The following is a 20,964-nucleotide window of genomic DNA, read 5'->3' as shown; positions in this document are numbered from 1 at the left end:
TCGACTAAATCCCAAATTGCCAGCCCATCCTCGTTCGTTCAGTATCCAGGTAGATACCCAACAGGGTGCACCATGAGAAGGTGCACCCTGTTGGGTAAAAAAAAAAAAAACTGTAAAAACAGGATTGGTTGTGTATGTGTATATATATATCTTATATAATGCTTAAAAAAAAAAAATGGTACCAGTGCACATTCTATGCTAGCAGCCATTGAGAATTTAAAGGATATGAATAGAAAACTTTAAAAGTATTTACCTTTTATGATATCCTCCTTGAGAACTCTTAATATCGGCATATTTACTACCTCTCTGCGATGCATTATGCTCACCCATCATCCCTAATTCAAAGAATAGTTCTCGCTCTCTTGTTTCAGTGGCAATATCTTGCTCTCTAATCACTATTCAGTGTGATAACATTTTCTTTCTTGAAGATAGTAGCTGTTGCTGTCTGCTTTTTGCCAAAACAGACAATTTCACTGTTTGTTCATTCCTTAGAAATATTCATGCCCATCTTCTTTTCCACTACAAGAGTTCTTTTCATTTGTTTACATACTGCACATCCAAGCAGGGTTGTAACCCACTGAACAAGACAATGCATATGAGCAGACTTAGAAGGTGGAAAATCATTTTTTTTTTTTAATTACTTATTTTCTTAACTGCAGGAGTGGTATATACCCTAACAAGTCCTAGATCCAATTCTCTTATTTTGATAATTTAGCCAGTTAGACTTCACAAAGAAGTCTTTTTTTTTTAATCTATAGTACAGCAACTTAGCTAGTCATCAATATCAGTCATTCCTTGCTACTGGATGCTGATACCATGAACAAAAACTGTCTTTGACACAGTCTCTGTACTCACTTATTTTAGTCATATATACCATATTTAGTGAAAAAACAGAGTAAGAGTTGTAAGTTTTTCCACTTGGTTATGCTACAAATTAAAGAGGATAAAAAATTATATTCTTGGTTTAATTCTATGTTCAAGTGTGAGCAAACAAACTTTGTGCCTGAACTATTTTCAGGACTGGGCAACTCGTATACAGAGGCTAATGACTTCGCATCACTTGTGTTAGTATCCTAATGCAAAGCACATATTCTTACGCACATGTTTAATGCTATGCATTATGAGAAGGGTCACTACCCAGACCAGTTTTGATGTTTATTGAGGTCTCATCAGTGGGAGCCAGACCCAGAGGTTAATGCAAGATTGAAGTAATGAGGAGGTCATATTTTCATATACGAGTAGCCTAAAGGTGTTTATTTATTTATTTAGCATGTGATGATACAACAGCCATGAGGCTCTCTTTACAGGGAAGTATGGCACAATCTCAATCCACCCTCTAATTTTATCTGGGCTCAGGACCAGCATAGCTGATAAATCAGGCTTATGACTGACTCTTAAGTATTCCTGACTGTAATCCGTGTGTTCACAGGGCTGGTTTTCCTGTTCTGGGGGACAAAAAACCTGAGTTTCTGGGTGGAAAAAACCCCCTACCTCTGTATGAGACCAGCTAACTCACCTTTAGTCAAAAGAGACAGATAAAGGGTCCTCATGTCATGGATGGGAATCGAACTCAGGTCCTTCCGACCAAAGGGCTTCATCTATAATGACTGAGCTACACCTTATTATTAAAATACTCTGGATTAGAGATAGTTGTTGGAAGTTTTTCCACTTGGTTATACTATAAATTAATGATACCAAGAAATTATATTCTTGGTTTAATCCTTCATCCAAGTGAAATCAAACAAAGTTTGCGCCTGAACTATTTTCAGGACTGGGCAACTCGTATATAGAAGCTAATGACTTCACATCACTTCTGCATTAGTTCAATCTTGGTATCACCTCTTGGTCTGGCTCCAAATGATGAGACCTCAATAAAGGTCGAAACCGGTCTGGGTAGTGACCCTTCACATAATGCATAGCATTATACATGTCTGTCAGGATATGTGCTTTGCATTATGGGATACTAGTGAAGTCATGAGCTTCTGTATACGAGTTGTCCAGTTCTGAAAATAGTTCTGGTGCAAACTTTGTTTGCTTACACTTGGATAAAGGATTAAACCAAGAACATAATTTCTTGGGCATCTTTAATTGAGCATATTTAGTGTAATTAAAAATAACTGGAATGAACTGCACACTGCATGTCAAAAGCCAAACAAAGTAAAAAATTTTATTGTATCACTAAAATACAGTCCAGCTTGAGGTGCAACTCGTACAAGACACAGCCTGGCATGAACATGCTAATATACAAACAAGAAAGTAATTTAAAATGGTTATAGCAAATATGTTAACAACAGGTGTGGTAAAAATGCAAATTTCATTAAATAACTAAGCTTATTTGAATAGTAGGTAAACATGTAAAAAAAAAAAAAACTACTGAATATTACAAATTTCTAAAGGTGCTGTATCCATATGTCACCGTGTAATAGAGGTGCCAACTTGCCAGACTATTTGCACACAGTCCCAAAAAAAAAAAACTGTGTGTGTGTGTATGTGTAGAGAGAGAGATTCAAATGACTAGATCTGTGCGTAGTATTCCAGATTTACTCAATGTTTATCTCTACTCGTTAGCAATCTCAATATCATAACAATCCTTTGGATAACTTTCACAAGTAGTGCACTGTGTCCCAGAAACTTCACCTTCATTTATCAGTAGCCCATATTTCTCATTTCCTGGGATGCAGAAGTACCAGGAGGGTATGCTGCATTTCGTTTAATTTCTTCTGGCCAACATGCAACACTTCGTTCTTTTTTGATGAATTATGGAGACTACTACTGAGTTAAGAATAATTACTTTCATTTTGCAAAATTTCAACTTTCATATTAAGGTCATCATCTGGAGTATGCACACACATATATGGAAAGAAGCTAGATTACATTTCAAATGGTATGCCAACATTGGCAATGATTTGATCAACCATTATTAAAAACCTACATCAAAACTATATCCTATTTATAACATTGTCAGAAAACAAATTCATATTAATTCTTTTAATACAGCACTAGTGGTTGCCTAATCAATAATTTAACATAAGTGTTTTGGGATACTAAGGCAACTAAAGTGAAGTCAATTGCCTCTATATATACAAGTAGCCCAGTCGTGAAGAAAATTCTTGTGCAAACATTGTTTACTTACACTAAAATATAGGATTAAACCAAGAATATAATTTCTCGGCATCTTTAACATAAGTGTTTGTTATATTGAGTCTAAGATCCTGGAGTAATACAGTCCTAATTATAAATTAAAGATGCCATGAATTATATTCTTGGTTTCATCCTTTATCCAAGTGTAAGCAAACAAAGTTTGTGTGTGAAGAAACTTAACTGGGCTACTTGTATATAGAGGCTAATGACCTCACATCAACTTTAGTATCCCATTATGAACCCAGTCTGGCTAGTGGTCCTTCCCCATAATGCATAGTATTATACATGTCTTTAAGAATATGTGCATTGCATTATGGGATACTAAGGCAACTGATGTGAAGTCATTAGCCCTATACAAGTAGCCCAGTTGTGAAGTTACTTCACACGCAAACTGTTTGCTTACACTTGGATAAAGGATAAAACCAAGAATATAATTTCTTTGCATCTTTAATTTATAGTATAACCAACTGAAAAACTTTCATAGTCCTAATTATAATTTTAATGAACCTTAACAAAAGGTTACATGTATAGAATGTGTGCCATCAATATTCTTGGAACCATCATTCTTCTTAAGATTAGGGCTGTTGATTAGAATTTCACAGGACTCTTTAAATTTGTGCTCATACAAACATTTTGGTGTGATGAACAGTGCCTTTCTAGTCAATTCTATGTAGAGTATTCATGTTATGATCAAAGATTATGACCAGATTTACCTGTTATTAAATTTAATGGATTGTCATGTTCTTTTTTTTCTGATAAGAAATGTGCAACCATTTGCACCAATATAAGGCAAGTTAGAGGTGCATTGAATACAGTATACCCCAGGGTAGACCAATGGAGGAAAGGGATCCTTGGAGAAGTTGAATAAGTTACCGTATTTGCCAGCGTATAAGACACACTTTTCTTTGAAAATAGATCTGAAAAACAGGGTGCTTCTTATAGGCCGATACTCAGTTTTTTATTACTTTTATTTCTGGAAATTTTTTCTGTTCCGAATTACGCGATTTCTTTCTTGCTTCCCTGCAGTGTGTGAGAGTCTTCCAGTTACGTAGTGTTCAGTGGATGTGCATGCGCTACCATCGACGATCACAGCTGTGTTCCTGTTCGTTTAAACTTTTTCATTGCAATTGTGACAACAGCAATCACAAGAACAGAACCTTATGGCAAACCATTTGTTACCTCCTTCCATCCAAAAAAATGCTCCCTGTGCACAACTCACTGATGTTCATCGCCCATCCTTTCCCATATCTAAGCCACCTGCTACCCATTACCATTCTCCTCAGTTTCAATACAAATCTTGCATTTTATAATATTCTCTCAAATGTTGTCCCAAAATCCAGAAAAATTATTATATATATATCTCTGTCCAATGTAATTGTTACCATATAATAAAAATTAAGCATATTAAAACAAGACAGCCTCTTAACAAAACCCACACTATCCTGCAGAGATACTCATATTCTTCATTAACTTTAACCAGACTTTCCAAAATCTCTGCTACTATCCCAGTTCCTCATGCCATGGTATGATCCCAAATTGCTTCCTTAAGCTAACATAATCTCCTGCTCTGCAGTTCCACTTATCTCCTCTTCAGACTGGAGCATGCACCTGACAGTTCACTTCCCATATCAAAACTACATCACTGTCATCTGCTAGAAGTAACAAAGATATTTGGTTGACTTTTACATTCTGAGACACTAACACCAAGTTGAGCACCAGTGTCATTTCTTCATCCCTAAGCAACAAAAAAAAATTCATTAATCCTACTTCCATACTCTTTCCTGATTTCAATCAATGTCATTGTGATTAAACTTTCCCAAGATAATTATCTGACTAGGCATCTCACTACTTCTCCTTTCTGAACATTCTCAGGTCTATATCAACAGCCTAAAATACTGTATCTCATTCACTTCAACCTCACACTATACAGCCTCAGAAGTCAGTGTTACTATCTTAGTTCATCACTTCAGGATGCAATTCCTCTGCTATCACAGAATAGGCTTCTTCCATTTTTTTCCTCTGTACAAGTCCTCCATATTCTATTCCCATCAACTATTCCTCTGCTTCCTCAGTTGGTTGATGAACCAACCAACCAACCTCTTGTGTATGGGCCCAACATAAAGAGAGAGAGAGAGAGAGAGAGAAAGATGTTTGATCCAAATGATTACCAATATTGCAAAGACTACTTGCTTATTCCTAATATTTCAGACATTTGTAAATAAACAATGATCCTCTGCATCCATACTTTATGCAGTCTACTTAGGCTTAGTCTGGCAAGCTGACTGCATTCTTTGCTCTTTCCTTAATCCAAGCCACTTAATTTTGGTTCTTTTGAGATCACTCCTATAATCATTTTTCTATATCTATACTAAAACATTTCATATCTTACTATTCTAACTCTCACACTGTTAGTTAATTACAGACCTCTCTCTCCTCATTGCAGAGATCAATTTTATTAAAAATATTTGTTCATAAAGGCATATTTAAAAATTGGTGTTCTAAATTTCAAGTAGAGTTCAAATAGCAGAAAATTCTTTGGAGAGGTATAAAGTGAAGAATGTGAATAAAAAAAAAAAAAAAAAGAAAAGAAAACTGTTCCAAAATACTAATTCTGATTCATATTACTACCTCAGTATTTTGAAAGAAAATTTGACTATAATCAAGAAATGAACTTAAATGTGCCAATAAGAAAACCAGAAATATGAACTGTATGAAGTTGTTATAGCATCTTGCTTGTTATATTGCTATAATCCAGTGTTGCAATAAGACCATGCTGTTTCATGTTGGTACCTCAAATATTCATCTGCCATTGTTACTTGTACCTTACCTCCATGAACTGTTTCTCCTCTCCTTTCTTGGAAGTACATTTTCTAAGAACAGCTCGATACTTTCCTGATGAGGAATAAGCAGCAAGACATCTGTAATATAAATTAATTTCAGATAACATATTTTCAGTCATGTTTTGATAATAATAATTATTAAATATTAACTTTTCTACATAGCTAACAGTATATTGTTAAAAATATGCATAAAACATCAATTTCAGCTTGAGAAAACATATATATCATATTACTGATTTTTACCTTATGTCTAAAGCTTTACTAACATTTTCTGATACCAAGGGCTGATCCAGAAAAGAAATAAATTTCACACTGCAGTGACAAAATTTTCAAATTTTGGCAGTAGTTTTATAGAGGTCAGAATTTATATATATATATATACACACACACACACTGCTTGGAAAAAAGTCAATGGACACCCCCAATTGACAAGGAGAATCATGCCAAGTTAGTACAATTGTGTCCAGGTGAAATGGCAATGAGAAGAGAACTGAAGGAGTTTGAAAGAGGAATTGTGACAGGATGCAATATTGCAGGCTATCTATTCAGCAAATTGTTGACAAATTGCACCATCGCAGGTCAACAATTAGTGATACCATACCGAGATGGAAGTGCATGGAGTTAACTGCAAATGCTACCTGCAGTGGACAACTAACCAAACTCACTGAATGTGACTAGAGGGTACCATGAAGGACAATACATAAAAAAACACCATTCATTGACCGACACTTTGAATGCAGAGTTCCAGGCATTGACTGGAACATGAATCTGCACAAAACATTCAGAACTGCAACTCACAACATGGATTTCCATTGTAGGACTGCAATATGCATGCCCCATATTAATAGAACTAAAACGCAGTATCATCTTCAGTGGAACATGGAAGCTTAGAAACCGTGTTATGGCGCAACAAATCATAACATCCTCTACTGAGCAGATGGATGGGTGTGGATGTGGCAGAAGAGCCTGGTGAATGACTCTTACCAGAGTGCATAACCCCAAATATGAAACATGGAGATGGCAGTGTGATGGTGGTCCTGTTTTTCCTGATTTGACTTCAGACCTCTGTTCATGGTGCCATGAACACTGAACTCTGAGATGTACCTGAACAATGCAATGCTTATTACTTTGTGGCATTTCTACGGCAGAGCTGACCATTGTCTCTTTCAGCATGACAGTGAATCATGTCATAAGGCTGCTGCTGTAACTGTGTAGTTTGTTGACATGAACATCATCCCACTTGATTGGCCTCCCTGATTTCAACCATATTAAACATCTGTAGGATGAACATGTGCATTGGGTGAAGTCAATGAATGTCTTCCCCAGAGCAATTCAAGACGTTATTATTTGCCTACAGGAAGAATGGTAAAAAAATCTATTGATCACTATCACACACTTGTGGAAAGTATGCCTGTAGGATTGCTGCAGCCATTCGCAGTAAAAGGAGGTTCTACATCCTATTAAGATAAGAGCAATGACTGCTTCTTTCTCACAGTATGGTGTCCATTGACTTCTATCTAAGCAGTGTGTGTATCAGTGGCATCACATGTCCATTTTGGTTGGTGTGCTCTCATGTGGCATAATGCAACCCATGCTACAAAATTCATGTCAATTTGACTGTATGATTACATTTTTTTCGATGTATGAAAGTTTTAAGAGGGCATAGTGCATCAGTGCTCATCTTAACTGGTCCAATACAATTAATTGTAGGATAACTTTGAATACTTTATATCATTTATATCAATAATTTATCAATTAATTGTAAGCAAATTTGTGTACAGTGGGAGAACAAACAACGTGTTTGTTTTAAGATATATTAGAAAACAATAATGAAGGACAATGTTATATTTGATTGGTATATTTGAATTACTCAAAGGTGTAAATATGTGAACCACCATTAATAAGTCATGTGAGAATGGGAAATGTAATGGAAAGAATAAGTGTGAATAGAAATACTTTCAGTAATGGCAAACGATAACATCTATGATAATTATTTGTTAATTGTTGTGTGTGGTTTGTAAGTTGCTGGGTGGAGGGAATAGTATATGATCCTATAAAGTTTAGACATGAATAAGTGAATTTATTATAGCATAATTAAAAAAAAAACTTATGAGGAGAGAGAAAGAGATATGTTTACAAAGTATAAATAACTAATAATAAACAGCCACTATATAAATCTAGTAGTTCAGTTCAAAACTATAAGGAGAGGCTAATCCAATGAACTAATAATGTTGATCAAGTGATTCATTTAGGCGTGGCAGGAATACATGTGGTTTCATGGAGCAGCAAATCATCAGGTAAAATTTGTTGTGTGTGTTAGTATTTCTATGGTTTATGTATATTTCATTTTGTTTTCTAAGAAGTTTCTTTTGTTTACTGAGACTCGATATACATTTTACGCAATAAGAGGATACATAATATCCAATCATTATTGTAATTATCCACACTTTAGGGAATCCTACATTCGTCAGTTTTTTATTTACTTTATTTTATATTTTAGTGTCAGCGGCTCTTTGGTCTTATCAAAAATGGATATCTCACATATGCTAGTATTTTGTCGGAGATCAACAACTTCTTATAATACACGGAAGTATTCATTTTTATTCAGGAATGGATAAATTTTTACCTACGTATGATGTTTACGAAGACTAGAATAAAAATGTTCCTATACCGTTAAAAAAAACTTTCATACCTCAACAGATGCTATATTGTACAACCAAGAAAAACAAGTAGCTTTGTTCATCACTGAATACAGTAAACAGATTTAACATCTGTGTACTATATTTAGGAACTATTAGTGTAATTAGAGACAACTGAAATGAGACATTTAATGAAAAAACACTCTGCTCCGACAGACTATGCTGCATGTTTGCTAACAGAAAAGATTATTGTAGCCATGCTTATTCCACATACCTTTCTCTCTGGAGAGTAATAAATAATAAACAAAGATGACAAAAAAAGTCTTGACTGCACATCACATCCAGTCAACAATACTACTGTATTGTATTGTGAAATAGAGAAGTAGCTCGTGTACTCAGTTTTTGCATCTTTATGCTTGCTCAGTAAATTTGGAAGAGAAGGATAAGGCTTAACTCCTTCGACTACAGTCATACAATCCACAAAAGTACTGAAAACAGGACATTCATTTGATTGTCAACACTGTTTCCATTGTAAATATAGACAAAAAAGTTATAAATGTATGGAAAATTATATATTAAAACCTTGTCTATATTATATATAAAAACTTGCCTACCACATCAGTTCACACTTCACACATATAAAACAGATGAAACTCAGAAAACAAAATCAGCAACTCTTGACAAGTGACAATATTCAATTGGATTGGTTGACACAATAACCAATCACAGCCACTGATTTCTAGGTGCTACTATCTCAGTGTTCACCGTTGCTTTTTGGGAGTTTAAAACCACTGGAACAAGAATTTGACCTGCTGCACGATCTGTACATCTGTTCAGATCGTGTGACTGCAAACCCAGGGCCATTAACATGAATGTGATGCAATGCTTACGTGTTAAAATTAAACACAATATACTAATACTTCACGAAGTATTAGTATATTGTGTTTAATTTTAGGAATCACGCAAAGCTACAAAGAATTAGGGGAGTCTTTAATGGGAATAAATGCAAAAATATAATATCGGTGATATTGTTATTCCATGGATGTACACTAAACACCTAGCACACCCTGAATATTGGCCCAATATATTATTATTATTCATGACACTCCAAGGAGTTCAAAGACTCATCGGGGAAGGACACCTATTGTACAACTCTCCGTCTCCACCACTACACCGAACTTCTATCACCAGTCATCAACATCAGCGCCATCTACCGCCCACCACAGCTAGTATTTTTTGTCTGTAAATTGCATGTGTTCTGAAGGGCCAATTTGTCTGTCTGTGGGATGAAAAACCTGAGTATCCGGAAGAAAAAACCCTACTACCTCCGTATGAGATTGGCTAACTCACTTTCAATTGAAAAAGTCCATATAAAGATTCCTCCCATCATGACGAGAATCGAACTTAGGCCTTTTCCAATCGAAGGGCGCAACATACCGTCATTCTTCCAATTGCGCTATGGAGGTGCTTAAATAAATATATATAGTGCACAAAACTTTTACACATAAAAGTTCTGCATAATATGCAATGTAACCAGTGAGATGATACAACAGTTTCCACCTTCATGCCAGCAGTATGCTAAACTGAGTAAAAACATTGTGTCTTGTTTTCTGTTTCTGGTGTTCTTGTATTAAAATTTCAAAAGGAAGGAAGAACTTGATTCATGTCAGATACCAACACCAATTTTGCATAACAATAAGAGCCTGTATTTCATAAGAAAGTGCTTCCTCACACTCTGTACAATCCTGACATTAGCCTTTTACATATCAACCTTTTTCCTAAGTTTGAAAGAACTGATCATCCGTGAGAAATGCTTCACTACCACTGACAAGGTTTTTGCTAAAGGAAACCAGTTTAACAAACACATAAAAAAAAAAAGGTTTACTGAACATGAACACAGAACTTATCCAAATGTTAAGTATTAGTGATAAGGCAGAATAGAGATTATCCTTGCATATGCATCTAGGAGTAGTAGAAAGTTTAGCATTATCAGTAAACAAATGGATAATCCCCTTTAATTCAAATTATCTCCAATATTTTTAACATACATATTAAACAGCTGCAGTTGAAGCCCAGACTACTGTGTCACATCACTGGTAACCTGCACTCTCCTGGATGGCTCCACATTGAATACTACTTTCTGATTATGGATATTATTTCTGGGAAAACTCCCGTGTTACTCCTCTTAATAAACTATTATATTTACGGCTATTTTGCCTGCTTCTGTTTAGGAGTGCCTCTGTTCAAATGCCATTGGCTTTTTATTCACGCATTCTTAGGGCATTGTAGATGTATATTTACCAATAAATATATGTAACATAAAGGAAGAGAAATTTACACATACCTTTTTCTGGGTGTTGTGGCTTTTCTTCTTTCTGCGATGTGCAAACTACTGTGTGTGTGTGGAGGGGGAGGGGGGGAGGCAATGTGGGAGAATTAAAATAGAAAAAACCCAGAGTTTTTGAATAATATATATATATATACACATATATAATATGTTATTAGGTAGGGATGAGCAGAGAGTTTTTTTTTTTTTTTTAATTTATATAGGGTGGGAAAGGGTAAAAGGGGTTGAAACAGCAATTGATTTTTAGAGGGGGAGGAAGGGGGATTGATGGGATGTGGTCCGTTTCAACTATGCTTGGTCGTTGTCATCTTCTGAACACATGGAGGAAGTGGATGCTATGTCATTTTTAGAGGGGGGGAAAGGGGTTTGATGGGGTGCGGTCCGTTTCAACTATGCTTGGTCGTCGTCTGAAGGAGGAAGTGGAGTCACATGGAGGAAGTGGATGCTATGTCAGGTCGGTAAGGTGCTTCTGCTTTTGAAGTGTTTGTATTATCGCCTATTGGTCGGGGTTGTGACATCAATTTTATGTTGTGAAGCTTCCAAACCTCGGAGATTATGTATGGCCTGTGTGGACGTTGATAGAGTTCGCATCACATTTTATGGCTATTGTTTCCAATATTCTAAGCATTGTTTCATTGTCTTGTCTGTCTACTATGATGACCTTGTCGATCTGAGGGGTGTGTTTTTGTTCAAGGGCATGAACAGCTATTTCTGTTTTTTCCTGTGCTTTGTATTCGATTTTTCTTTTTGATTTTGCGTTTTTTAGTGTTTAAATGTTCTGGAATAGGGATGTTACAATCATGGAAGTGTTCTTGTAGTCTTGCCCATAAAGACCTGATGGTGGAACCTGTGTAGATGATATCACAGTCTTTTTAGCAAGTAAATTTATAGACTACATTGTGGTGTTCAAATATTCTTTTTGTGTGTGAGATTTAGTGGGTTTTAGGAGATTTGCCAATTTTTTGGTTTGTGGTGAATACCAGTTTGTAGTTAGTAGGTTTGAAGATGTATTTATAGGCTTTGTATGTGTTTTGGGTGTATGGTAGTTTGATAATTTTTTGTGCTGAGAAGTTTGTTTTGGTACTTGGGTTGATTTGGCGGTTTTTGGCCGTCCTGTTTGCGTAATTTATTAGTTGTGTAGGATAGTTGCGATTTTTGAAGATCTGTGTTAGTTTTTTTATTTCTGCATTTAGATTACTATGACTGGTTGAAAATTTGTAAGCATTTAGGAAATGTGATAAGATGACCGATTTTTTAACAGAATATGGATGGTATATGAGTGGAAATGGAGGTAGTTTCCTATATGCGAGGGTTTATGGTATACTTTTGTGGCTATTTTGTTGTATGTTCTGATTAATGTCAAGTTTAAGAAATTGATGGATTTGTTCTGTTCGGTTTCTATGGTGAATTTTAGTCTGTTGCTGTAACTGTTTAGAGATGCTTTTAAGGTGGTGATGTGTGCAAGATTTCAAATGCACAGAATATTGTCCACATATCTGCCATAAAAGGTGATGCCGGTGGGGGGGGGGGGGGGGGGGGGGCAATAGGAGTGATTCTATGTGTACAAGGAATAATTCCACTAGTTCTGGGGACGTCCACGCTGGTGTAATAAAGAGGTCGCATCCAATGAAGTGAGAGTTTCGCTATGAATTTTGATATAGGTGCTGTGGTGGTGTTTTTGTAGGAGACTATTGGCCTCATTGGGTACCGGTCTTTGTGGGTTTTTATTTGTCCGAACATACAAGGAGTGAGTGTGGTGCAGGGGGGGCACTGTGTTTTTCATTGTGGTTTTGTCTATTCTGTTTTCATTTTTTAGGGTGTGTAGGGTAATGTTGATTTGTTTAATGAGGCCCAGGGGTGGGATTAATTTGGATTTTTTGGTAGGTGAGTTGGTCGTTTAAGATAGCTGTTATTTTGTTGCGGTAATTGGTTTGGTTTGTGATAACTACTGTATCCCCTTTGTCAACTTTATTGATAATAAAGTTCGGGTTCCTTTTTAGGGATAATAGGGCTTTTTGTAAGTTGGGGATGATGTTTGGTTTTATTATTATTTTACTATTTATGATGTTGTTAATTTTGTGGAAAATTGTAAGAGTCATTCTCTAATTTCGCTTGGATTTCGATAATGATGTCTCTGTTTTGTATGTATTTTGGGGATACACCAAAGTTTAGTCCTTTGCTCAGGATGGTGATTTCGTCGGGTGTGAGGTTGTGGTGCAATAGATTGATGATGGAATTGTTTTTTTTTGTGGGTTTTAAGGCGGTAATATCTGAAGGGTTGGAAGCAGCGCAATTGTTGTATTGGGTGTTTGTTAGTGCATACCATTTCTTTGCGTGTCGAGCTTCTATTAATAGTGTGTAGTCGTTGATGTGAGATTGGGTATTATCCCAAAAGACTGCCCATTCGTTTGGGGTCAGTAGCATTTTCAATCTGTTTTTTGTTTTGTGAATGTATGAATATGCTTGTTGCTTCTTTTTAAATCTGTTGTTTATGGCTTGTTTTATGAGAGCATGGGATGCCCGGTAGCAAATTTTTTTGTTCTCTATAGCATCCACTTCCTCCATGTGTTCAGACGACGACCAAGCATAGTCGAAACAGACTGCACCCCACCAACCCCCCTTCCCCCACCTCTAAAAATCAGTTGCTATTTTCAACCCATTTCACTCTTTCCCACCCTATATAAATATAAAAAAAAAAAAACGCACCGCCCATCCCTACCTAATAACATATTATATATGTATATATACATTATTCAAAAAACCTGGGTTTTTTCCATTTATATTTTAATTCTCTCACATTGCCTAATCCCCCCCCACACACACACAATAGTTTGCACATCGCAGAAAGAAGAAAAGCCAAAACACCCAGAAAAAAGGTATGTGTAAATTTCTCTTCCTTTATGCTACATATATTTATTGGTAAATATACATCTACAATGCCCTAAGAATCCATGAGTAAAAAGTCAATGACATTTAAACAGGGGCACTCCTAAACAGAAGCAGGGAAAATAGCCGCAAATATAATAACTACTTCTGATAGCTATCAATCATTTATAATAAAATTTTAATGGAGTGAAACAGCACTAGCAAATGACTAAAAATGGTATTTGATGCTTCCAATATTTCATCTCAGTTAAACATCATCATCATCAGGAAGTACAAAATAAGACTTTTAAAACGTACACATGCATGCACGCACGCACGCACACAGAAAGGTAGCACAAAACTAACTGAAACACGTGGACGAAAGACTGGATACCGAACTGGGTGAGGCAACTTCTATGGACACCTGACAGTGGCCTAGGATGTAAACTGGGATCTCGAAGTATTAATGTTTCCCATATTTCGAGTTTTATGTAACCATATTTATTCAAATCAGGTTGATTTTTAAGAGCAGCAGCAACAGATTCTAAAAACAGATTTTCTCTTCAAAATTTACTGTGCTGGAGCATGATGGAAATGCATGGAATAAATCCACCCCAAAGTGCAATGCAGCTCTCACAAGTGCTTTACCATGCTTAATACCAACTGATTCAGGAGTTCTTGAGGCAAACTGACCTACTCCTCTTTCAGAACAAGGAGGAAGAGGAGTGATCCCCAACATGTTCTATGGACCAAGATCTGGGGGGCATGCTAGCCACTCAATTCAATTAATATCTTCAGTCTCCAGAAATATTTTCACCAATGCTCATGTGCAATATGGTGTGGCATTGTCATCCATAAAAATTAATTCTTCACCTACAGCCATGAAACAATTAAACATGACATTGAGAAACTTCATTGCAATATTGTTCACCAGTCATAGTCTCTTTTTTCCCAGCACTTGTAGCTAGGTGCATCCATTAAACATAATGCCTCCTCACACACCATGATCCCAGCACTGCTGTATCTATCCCTTTCAAGAACATTCTCATAACACTTTCATGCCAGATCAAGTGTCATTTAGAATCAGAGGAAAGACTAAAACAACTCTCATCGTAAAGAGTATATTAGTCCATCGGTGAAACACCACTGAAAACATGCTCTATGAAGCAGTGAATAAAGGGATGTAGACTACAGGCTTTCGGGCATATAGACCTACTTGTCGCAGACATCTTGCCAGAGTTCATTAAGATATCTGTGGACCTGTGCTTGAATGGTGCCAACTTGTAAGATAACCTACTGTGGTGCATCGATCACATTTTGCTATTATAATCAAAAATCAGTCTTCATGCAACATGGTAGAGCAAGGACCTCTTAGCAAATATCTGGAATATATTCCACTGGTTGAAATGCTGCTCAGAACCTGGATACAATGCTATGTGAGATTAAAAACTCTCTGGCAATATTAGCAATTCTGCACCCTTGTTCAAGCTTTCCAATAATTCTTCCCCACATAATATCATCTAGACGATGTCTTTAAGATATCATCTTAGGGCTCTATTCTTGGACCACTGCTTTTCAATTTGTTCATCAATGATATAGGAAAGGATTTGAGAGGAAGGATTTCACTTGTTTGCTGATGATGCAAAGTTGGGTAGAGCAATTATGAGTGCACAGGATGTCAAAATTTTATAGGATGATTTGGATAGTTTGGAGGACTGGGCTAGGAAAAATGGATGTCAATTTAATGTGCCAAAGTGTAAGGTTATGCACTTTGAGGTGAAAAGAATAGCAACAGTATAGTGCATTGGTGGAACCGTACTCCAGGAGATTGATGAGGCCAGGGATTTGGGAGTGTTGGTGGATAGGGAATTGAAGTTTAGGGAGCACATTGCAAAAGTGACTAAAACAGCTCACAAATCACTTGGCTTCTGAAAAATACTTTAACATGCAGAGACAAACAAGTTGTTGTTCCTCTGTATCGAGCCTTGATAAGACCCCATCTGGACTACTGTACCCAGTTATGGGCACCAGGTTTTTTTCGTGATGGGGAGGAAGTGGAGAGGATCCAGAGACGAGTGACCAAGATGATAGCAGGTCTGTGGAATGAACCTTATGAGAATAGGTTGAAGATTTGTGGGTTGCAGAAATTGGACGACAGGCGAAGGAAGGGTGATATGATTGAGACATTCAAATTACTGAAGGGTTTCTATAAGATTGATCCAGAAGATATTTTTGAAAATATGACTGGTGGTGGGAGGACTAGGGGCCATGAATGGAAGCTGGGCAAGAGCATGGTTGACAAGGGTGTTAGAGCTAGGTTTTTTACTTGGAGAGTGGTGAATGAGTGGAATAAGCTTCCAGAGTCTGTTGTGGGTGTTACGACTGTGAATGAGTTCAAGGCAAGGTATGATAGATACTGTGTGAATGTCGAATAGTTGTTCTTGACATGATGTTAGGGCCTCCCTCGATGAGTCTGTCGACTCCTTGGAGTTGCCCGGAACAACAACAATAATAATAATCTAGACATCCACGACATACAAGACATCCAAGTTTGCAACTTTATTCCTTTGCAAAACTTCCTTCAAGGGAGTGGCTACACAGTGATACTTCTGGATTTTGCTAAGGCTTTTGACAGGATATCCCATGGAATACTGTTATGCAAATTAGAACAAATGGGGATGGATATTAAACTGGTGATATGGATAAGAGAAATGACTAATGGACAGATACCAAAAAGTAGTGCATGGAGGAGTAGAGTCCAAGATGAAGCAAGTGACCAGTGGTATGCCTCAAGGCTCTGTACTTAGACCATTATTTAATTTGTATGATACAGGAAATGACTTGAAAGGGGATATTCAGTTGTTTGCTGATGATGCAAAGTTGGGTAGCACAATAATTAAGCAAGCTGATGTAGAGTGCTTGCAGGATGATTTAAATAAGCTGGCAAAATGGGCAAAAGGTAATGGATGTCAGTTCAATGTGGAAAAGTGTAAAGTTATGCATTTGGGGATTAAAAGGTTACCAGCTGTGCACCACATTGATGGAACTGTACACCAAAATATTGATGAGACTAGGGATTTGGGGATGTTAGTGGATAGGGAGTTGAAGTTCAGAGGGTACATTGCTAAGTTGTCCAAAATAGCTCATAGGATTATTTGGTTATTGAAGAACACACTAACATGCAGAGATAAAGAAGTTATTATTTCTCTTGATAAGGCAATGATACGTCCCCATCTAAATTACTGTGCTCAGGTCTGGTCACCTGGATTCCTTGGAGATGAGGAAGTGGTAGAAAAGATTCAGAGAAGAGTGACCAAGTTGGCGAGTGGTGTAGCCCTACATTGATAGACTGAGAGTTTGTGGATTACAAAGGTTAGTTGATAGGCAGAGAAGAGGGGGATATGATAGAAACATTTAAATTACTAAAAGGTTTTTATAAGATTGATGCAGGGGAAATATTTCAGCAGTTGGATAGTGGTGGAAGAACAAGAGGTCATCCCTGGAAATTAAGAGTGTGGTTAACAAGGGTGCGAGGACTGGATTTTTTGCTGGTGAATGAATGGAATATGTTGCCTGACTCAGTTGTGAGTGCTTTGTCTGTAAATGAGTTTAAAAAAGGTATGATGGATATTGTGTGGATAGCCTGGGTCTCCCACGATTAGTCTTCTGACTCCAGGAGATATCCATATAATAATAATAATAACTTTTTTTTAATTATCAAATAGATTTTTAGTTATACAAATCAAATAGTTCCATGGCTGGAATGTAATCATGCCATACAAGATGAGCCAGTCGATACATGTATCTTGATTTTTTAGTTATTGAAAAATTAATTATGAAATAGACCTGCACTTATCTGTAACAAAAATATAACAGTTAGAAAAAAGAGTAAAGATGTAAAGGGTAAAGATATAAAGATGTAAAGGGTGAAGGCTAAAGATGCATTCTGGAAAAATAAAGATCTGCTCAGAAGTTCTGTGAGTGTCGAGACAAAAAAAAAGAATGATAAGAACATTAGTGTGGCCAATTTTCACATATGGAAGTGAGACCTGGATATTCAAGAAGAGAGTAACAGATCATGGCCTTTGAAATGTGGTGCTATAGGAGGTCTCTGAAATCCCATGGACAGAACATGTGACAAATACAGATGTCCTACAGAGAATGAGAACACACAGAGATCTTCATTACAGGAAATGATCCAGAGAAAGATGAGATTGACAGGACATGTGCTGAGAGGTTCAGCAGGACAGAGGATACTAACAGTTTTAGAAGGAAAAATTATGGGAAAAGGATCAAGAGGCAAAAAAATGAAGGACATGGCTTGAAGATATAAGATCATGGACAGGATCACATGGCTATGCAGAAACAAAAAGGAAAGCCACCAACAGAGAGAATTGGAAGGACATGGTGCTGCACCCTCTCACTGAGGAAGCTACATGAAGAAAAAAAAGAAGAAAAAAAAAAGAGTAATCAAAATAAACAAAAAATGCCTTGTAACCCGTAAAGACCATTTGCATACAATGCTTTGCTTTTTTTATATAAAACACTGCTTCATTACATAACATGAACAAATTAGTAAAGCAAATCTCTCTTTACAGAGTCATACAGGGAGGGTAGACAAAACCTATAATTTACTATGTTTGTAGTCCTGAGTGGATTTCTCTTGAAAATTTCCAATCATTGTTCTGTCACAAATAATAATAATAATCTGCAGTATTTACAGGTCCTTAAGACCTACAATGTGCACAAACTGCCAAAAAAACCCTACTACCTCCATGTGAGACCAGCTAACTCACCTTTGACTGAAAAACTAGATAGAGAAACTTATCCTAGAGAGGAGATTCTCTATCAAGTTTTTCAGTTGAAAGTGAGTAAGAAAAGGGCTTCATCAAAACTAGCACTCTGCTGGTTTTGATGAAGAGCTGCTATTGATCTGTTAATACTTCAAAGGATTTACCAATTTTTCAAAGTAATTATTCTAGACATCTAGAATTTAGTTATCTTCAGTATTTTTGTCACTATTAGATTTCTTTTAGAGTATACTCTTTCCTCTATTGTTAAACCTTTTCTAACTATCAGAATATTTTGTCAATCATGTGATTCTGTCCTCTATATTCTTCCAGCCTTCAATGACTTCTATTTAGCTACCCTTTGCACATAACCAATGTTCCTTCTAAGCTGTAGGCACACACTGTTTGAAAAGGGAGCATGCATGCCTAGTAACTGTGCACATAAAATTTTTGCTTTCAGAAGTTCTAATTTACAGTCAACAATTTTCAAACTTCTATAAAAATGAATTATACAATAAATCATATCTTGTCACTTATTTTATTTAGTAATTTCTCAAATGTCTCCAATCTAATATTACTCTAACCTATTTCAACTTAATACACTCTAGTTACTTTTAGCCTGCACCACAGGTAAATTGATGCCAATGTCAGCAATTTGACAGAGGCATGTTTGTTTAGAGTGTCTAGCCAGTATAGTCACACATGCAAATAGTGACAGATTTTTGCAGCTATGCAGATTTAATAAATTAATTTAATACTTACAATAAGCTATATAAAAAAAGTTACATTAATATGAGAAATATTACATTACTGGTTTTAGTGCATTAAACCCTCAAATTATCACTGTCGAAATTAAAGCAGAAAAGAACAGCAAATTTGTTTAAATTTTAGTGACTGGACAAATGTGTAGAAACAGCAATGCCAATGTCAAAGAAGAACAACATGCACAGACTACCGCCCATCACTACCACCACCAACATTTATCATCTGTAAATTGTGTATGTTCTGATGATCGATTTGTCTGTAAATTGGATGAAAAACCTGAGTTTCTGGGAGAAAAACCCTGCTACCGCTTTATGAGATCAGTTAACTCACCTTCAAATGAAAAAGTCCATTTCTCGTTATGAAAAGAATCAAACCCAGGCCATTTCCAATTGAAGAATGCTCCACTGTTCTTCCCAACTGCGCTATGGAGGCTATTAGGAGGAATATTGCACATAACTTTGTTTTTTCCACATTTCTTTGTATTCTCTAGAGGTAAATTTTGACTACTTGCCAGGAACTTTCAATATGCGTTCTTTTTCCAAGACTGCCTCTGTAACTTCTTTAGTCCAGCCCCCTTCTGATGTTTATATCCTTGAGGAGCACTTCACTGCATATCTCTCTGGCTGAAACAATCAATGCTTACACCATAGTCTGCCAGTCAGTCAGTCACTCGCTAAGGTTTAATGCTTACACTAGTTTACAATTAATGCTTACTAAGGTTTAGTTTGTGTCTTCTAACTATTTTACTGTTTTGCCAATAATATTTACATACTATCATAAATATTTGTGTTTGTTACATATAACTGTGGAAAGGCTGGAGTTCATGATATTTGGCCAGAAATGCTTAAATCTAGAGGTAGAAAAGTTTTGCAATTGTTACACTGCATAAAGTCTGATGAAAAGGTCGAATTCCAGATGACTGGATAAGAGCTCTCTCATACTTTTCATTTATAAAAAAGGAAATAAAGCTGAATGTGAATATTACAGAGGAACTTTTCTACTAAGTGTTCCAAGTATGACTTGTGCAAGCATACTTGAAAAGAGGTTGAGAAAAATTGTGGAAGAGAAGAACGAGCTGGGTTCAGCCCAAACAGAGGTTGTTAAGATCAGATTTTCACTTTATGACTAATAGTTGAAAATCTGATCTTGACAACCTCTATTTGGGCTGAATCCAACTTGTTCTTCTCTTCCACAATTTTAAGATTAGTGATCGGAGCTTGTTCCACCTTTGCCACGAGTTGCCCTGGTCCTGCACTACCTGTGGGATCAGTTAGACTTGCATCAATTGCAGGCGCAAACTTGACTTTTAGTCTGTTTGCTTACTTGGGAAATGGAGTAAAACCAGGTTTAAAATTGCTTGGTATCTTTAACATATTTATACCCAAGGTAAAAATACTTTCTACATTTATATCTCCTCCAGAGATTTTTATTTAATAAGGTTAAAACACCTTATGGTAACTTGTTTTGGCGAAATACTTACAAGCTCTGTACTACTAAATCTTGGTATTTCTAAGCCTAGCTCCCACTGACGAGACCTCAATAAAGGTCGAAACCGGTCTGGGTAGTGGCCCCTTGCC

General features: G+C 36.4%; 1 protein-coding gene across 1 annotated transcript in view; it reads right to left on the bottom strand.

Annotated features, from left to right (window-relative positions):
* Positions 1–20,964, bottom strand: part of LOC150109184 (acylamino-acid-releasing enzyme-like) — a 467,476-nt gene that overhangs the window by 391,621 nt on the left and 54,891 nt on the right. The window contains exon 3 of the mRNA XM_090411884.1: positions 5,969–6,059. Coding sequence (XP_090268010.1) covers positions 5,969–6,059 — 91 coding nt within the window. The remainder of the gene's footprint in view (positions 1–5,968; positions 6,060–20,964) is intronic.

This window comes from Typopeltis vanoorti, chromosome 2 (assembly GCF_054136105.1).
Source record: "Typopeltis vanoorti isolate ZY-2024b chromosome 2, IOZ_Tvanoo_1.0, whole genome shotgun sequence".
Taxonomy (NCBI): Eukaryota; Metazoa; Arthropoda; class Arachnida; order Uropygi; family Thelyphonidae; genus Typopeltis; species Typopeltis vanoorti.
The sequence above is the reverse complement of the archived record's forward strand: the minus strand, read 5'-3'. Positions and strand labels throughout refer to the sequence as shown.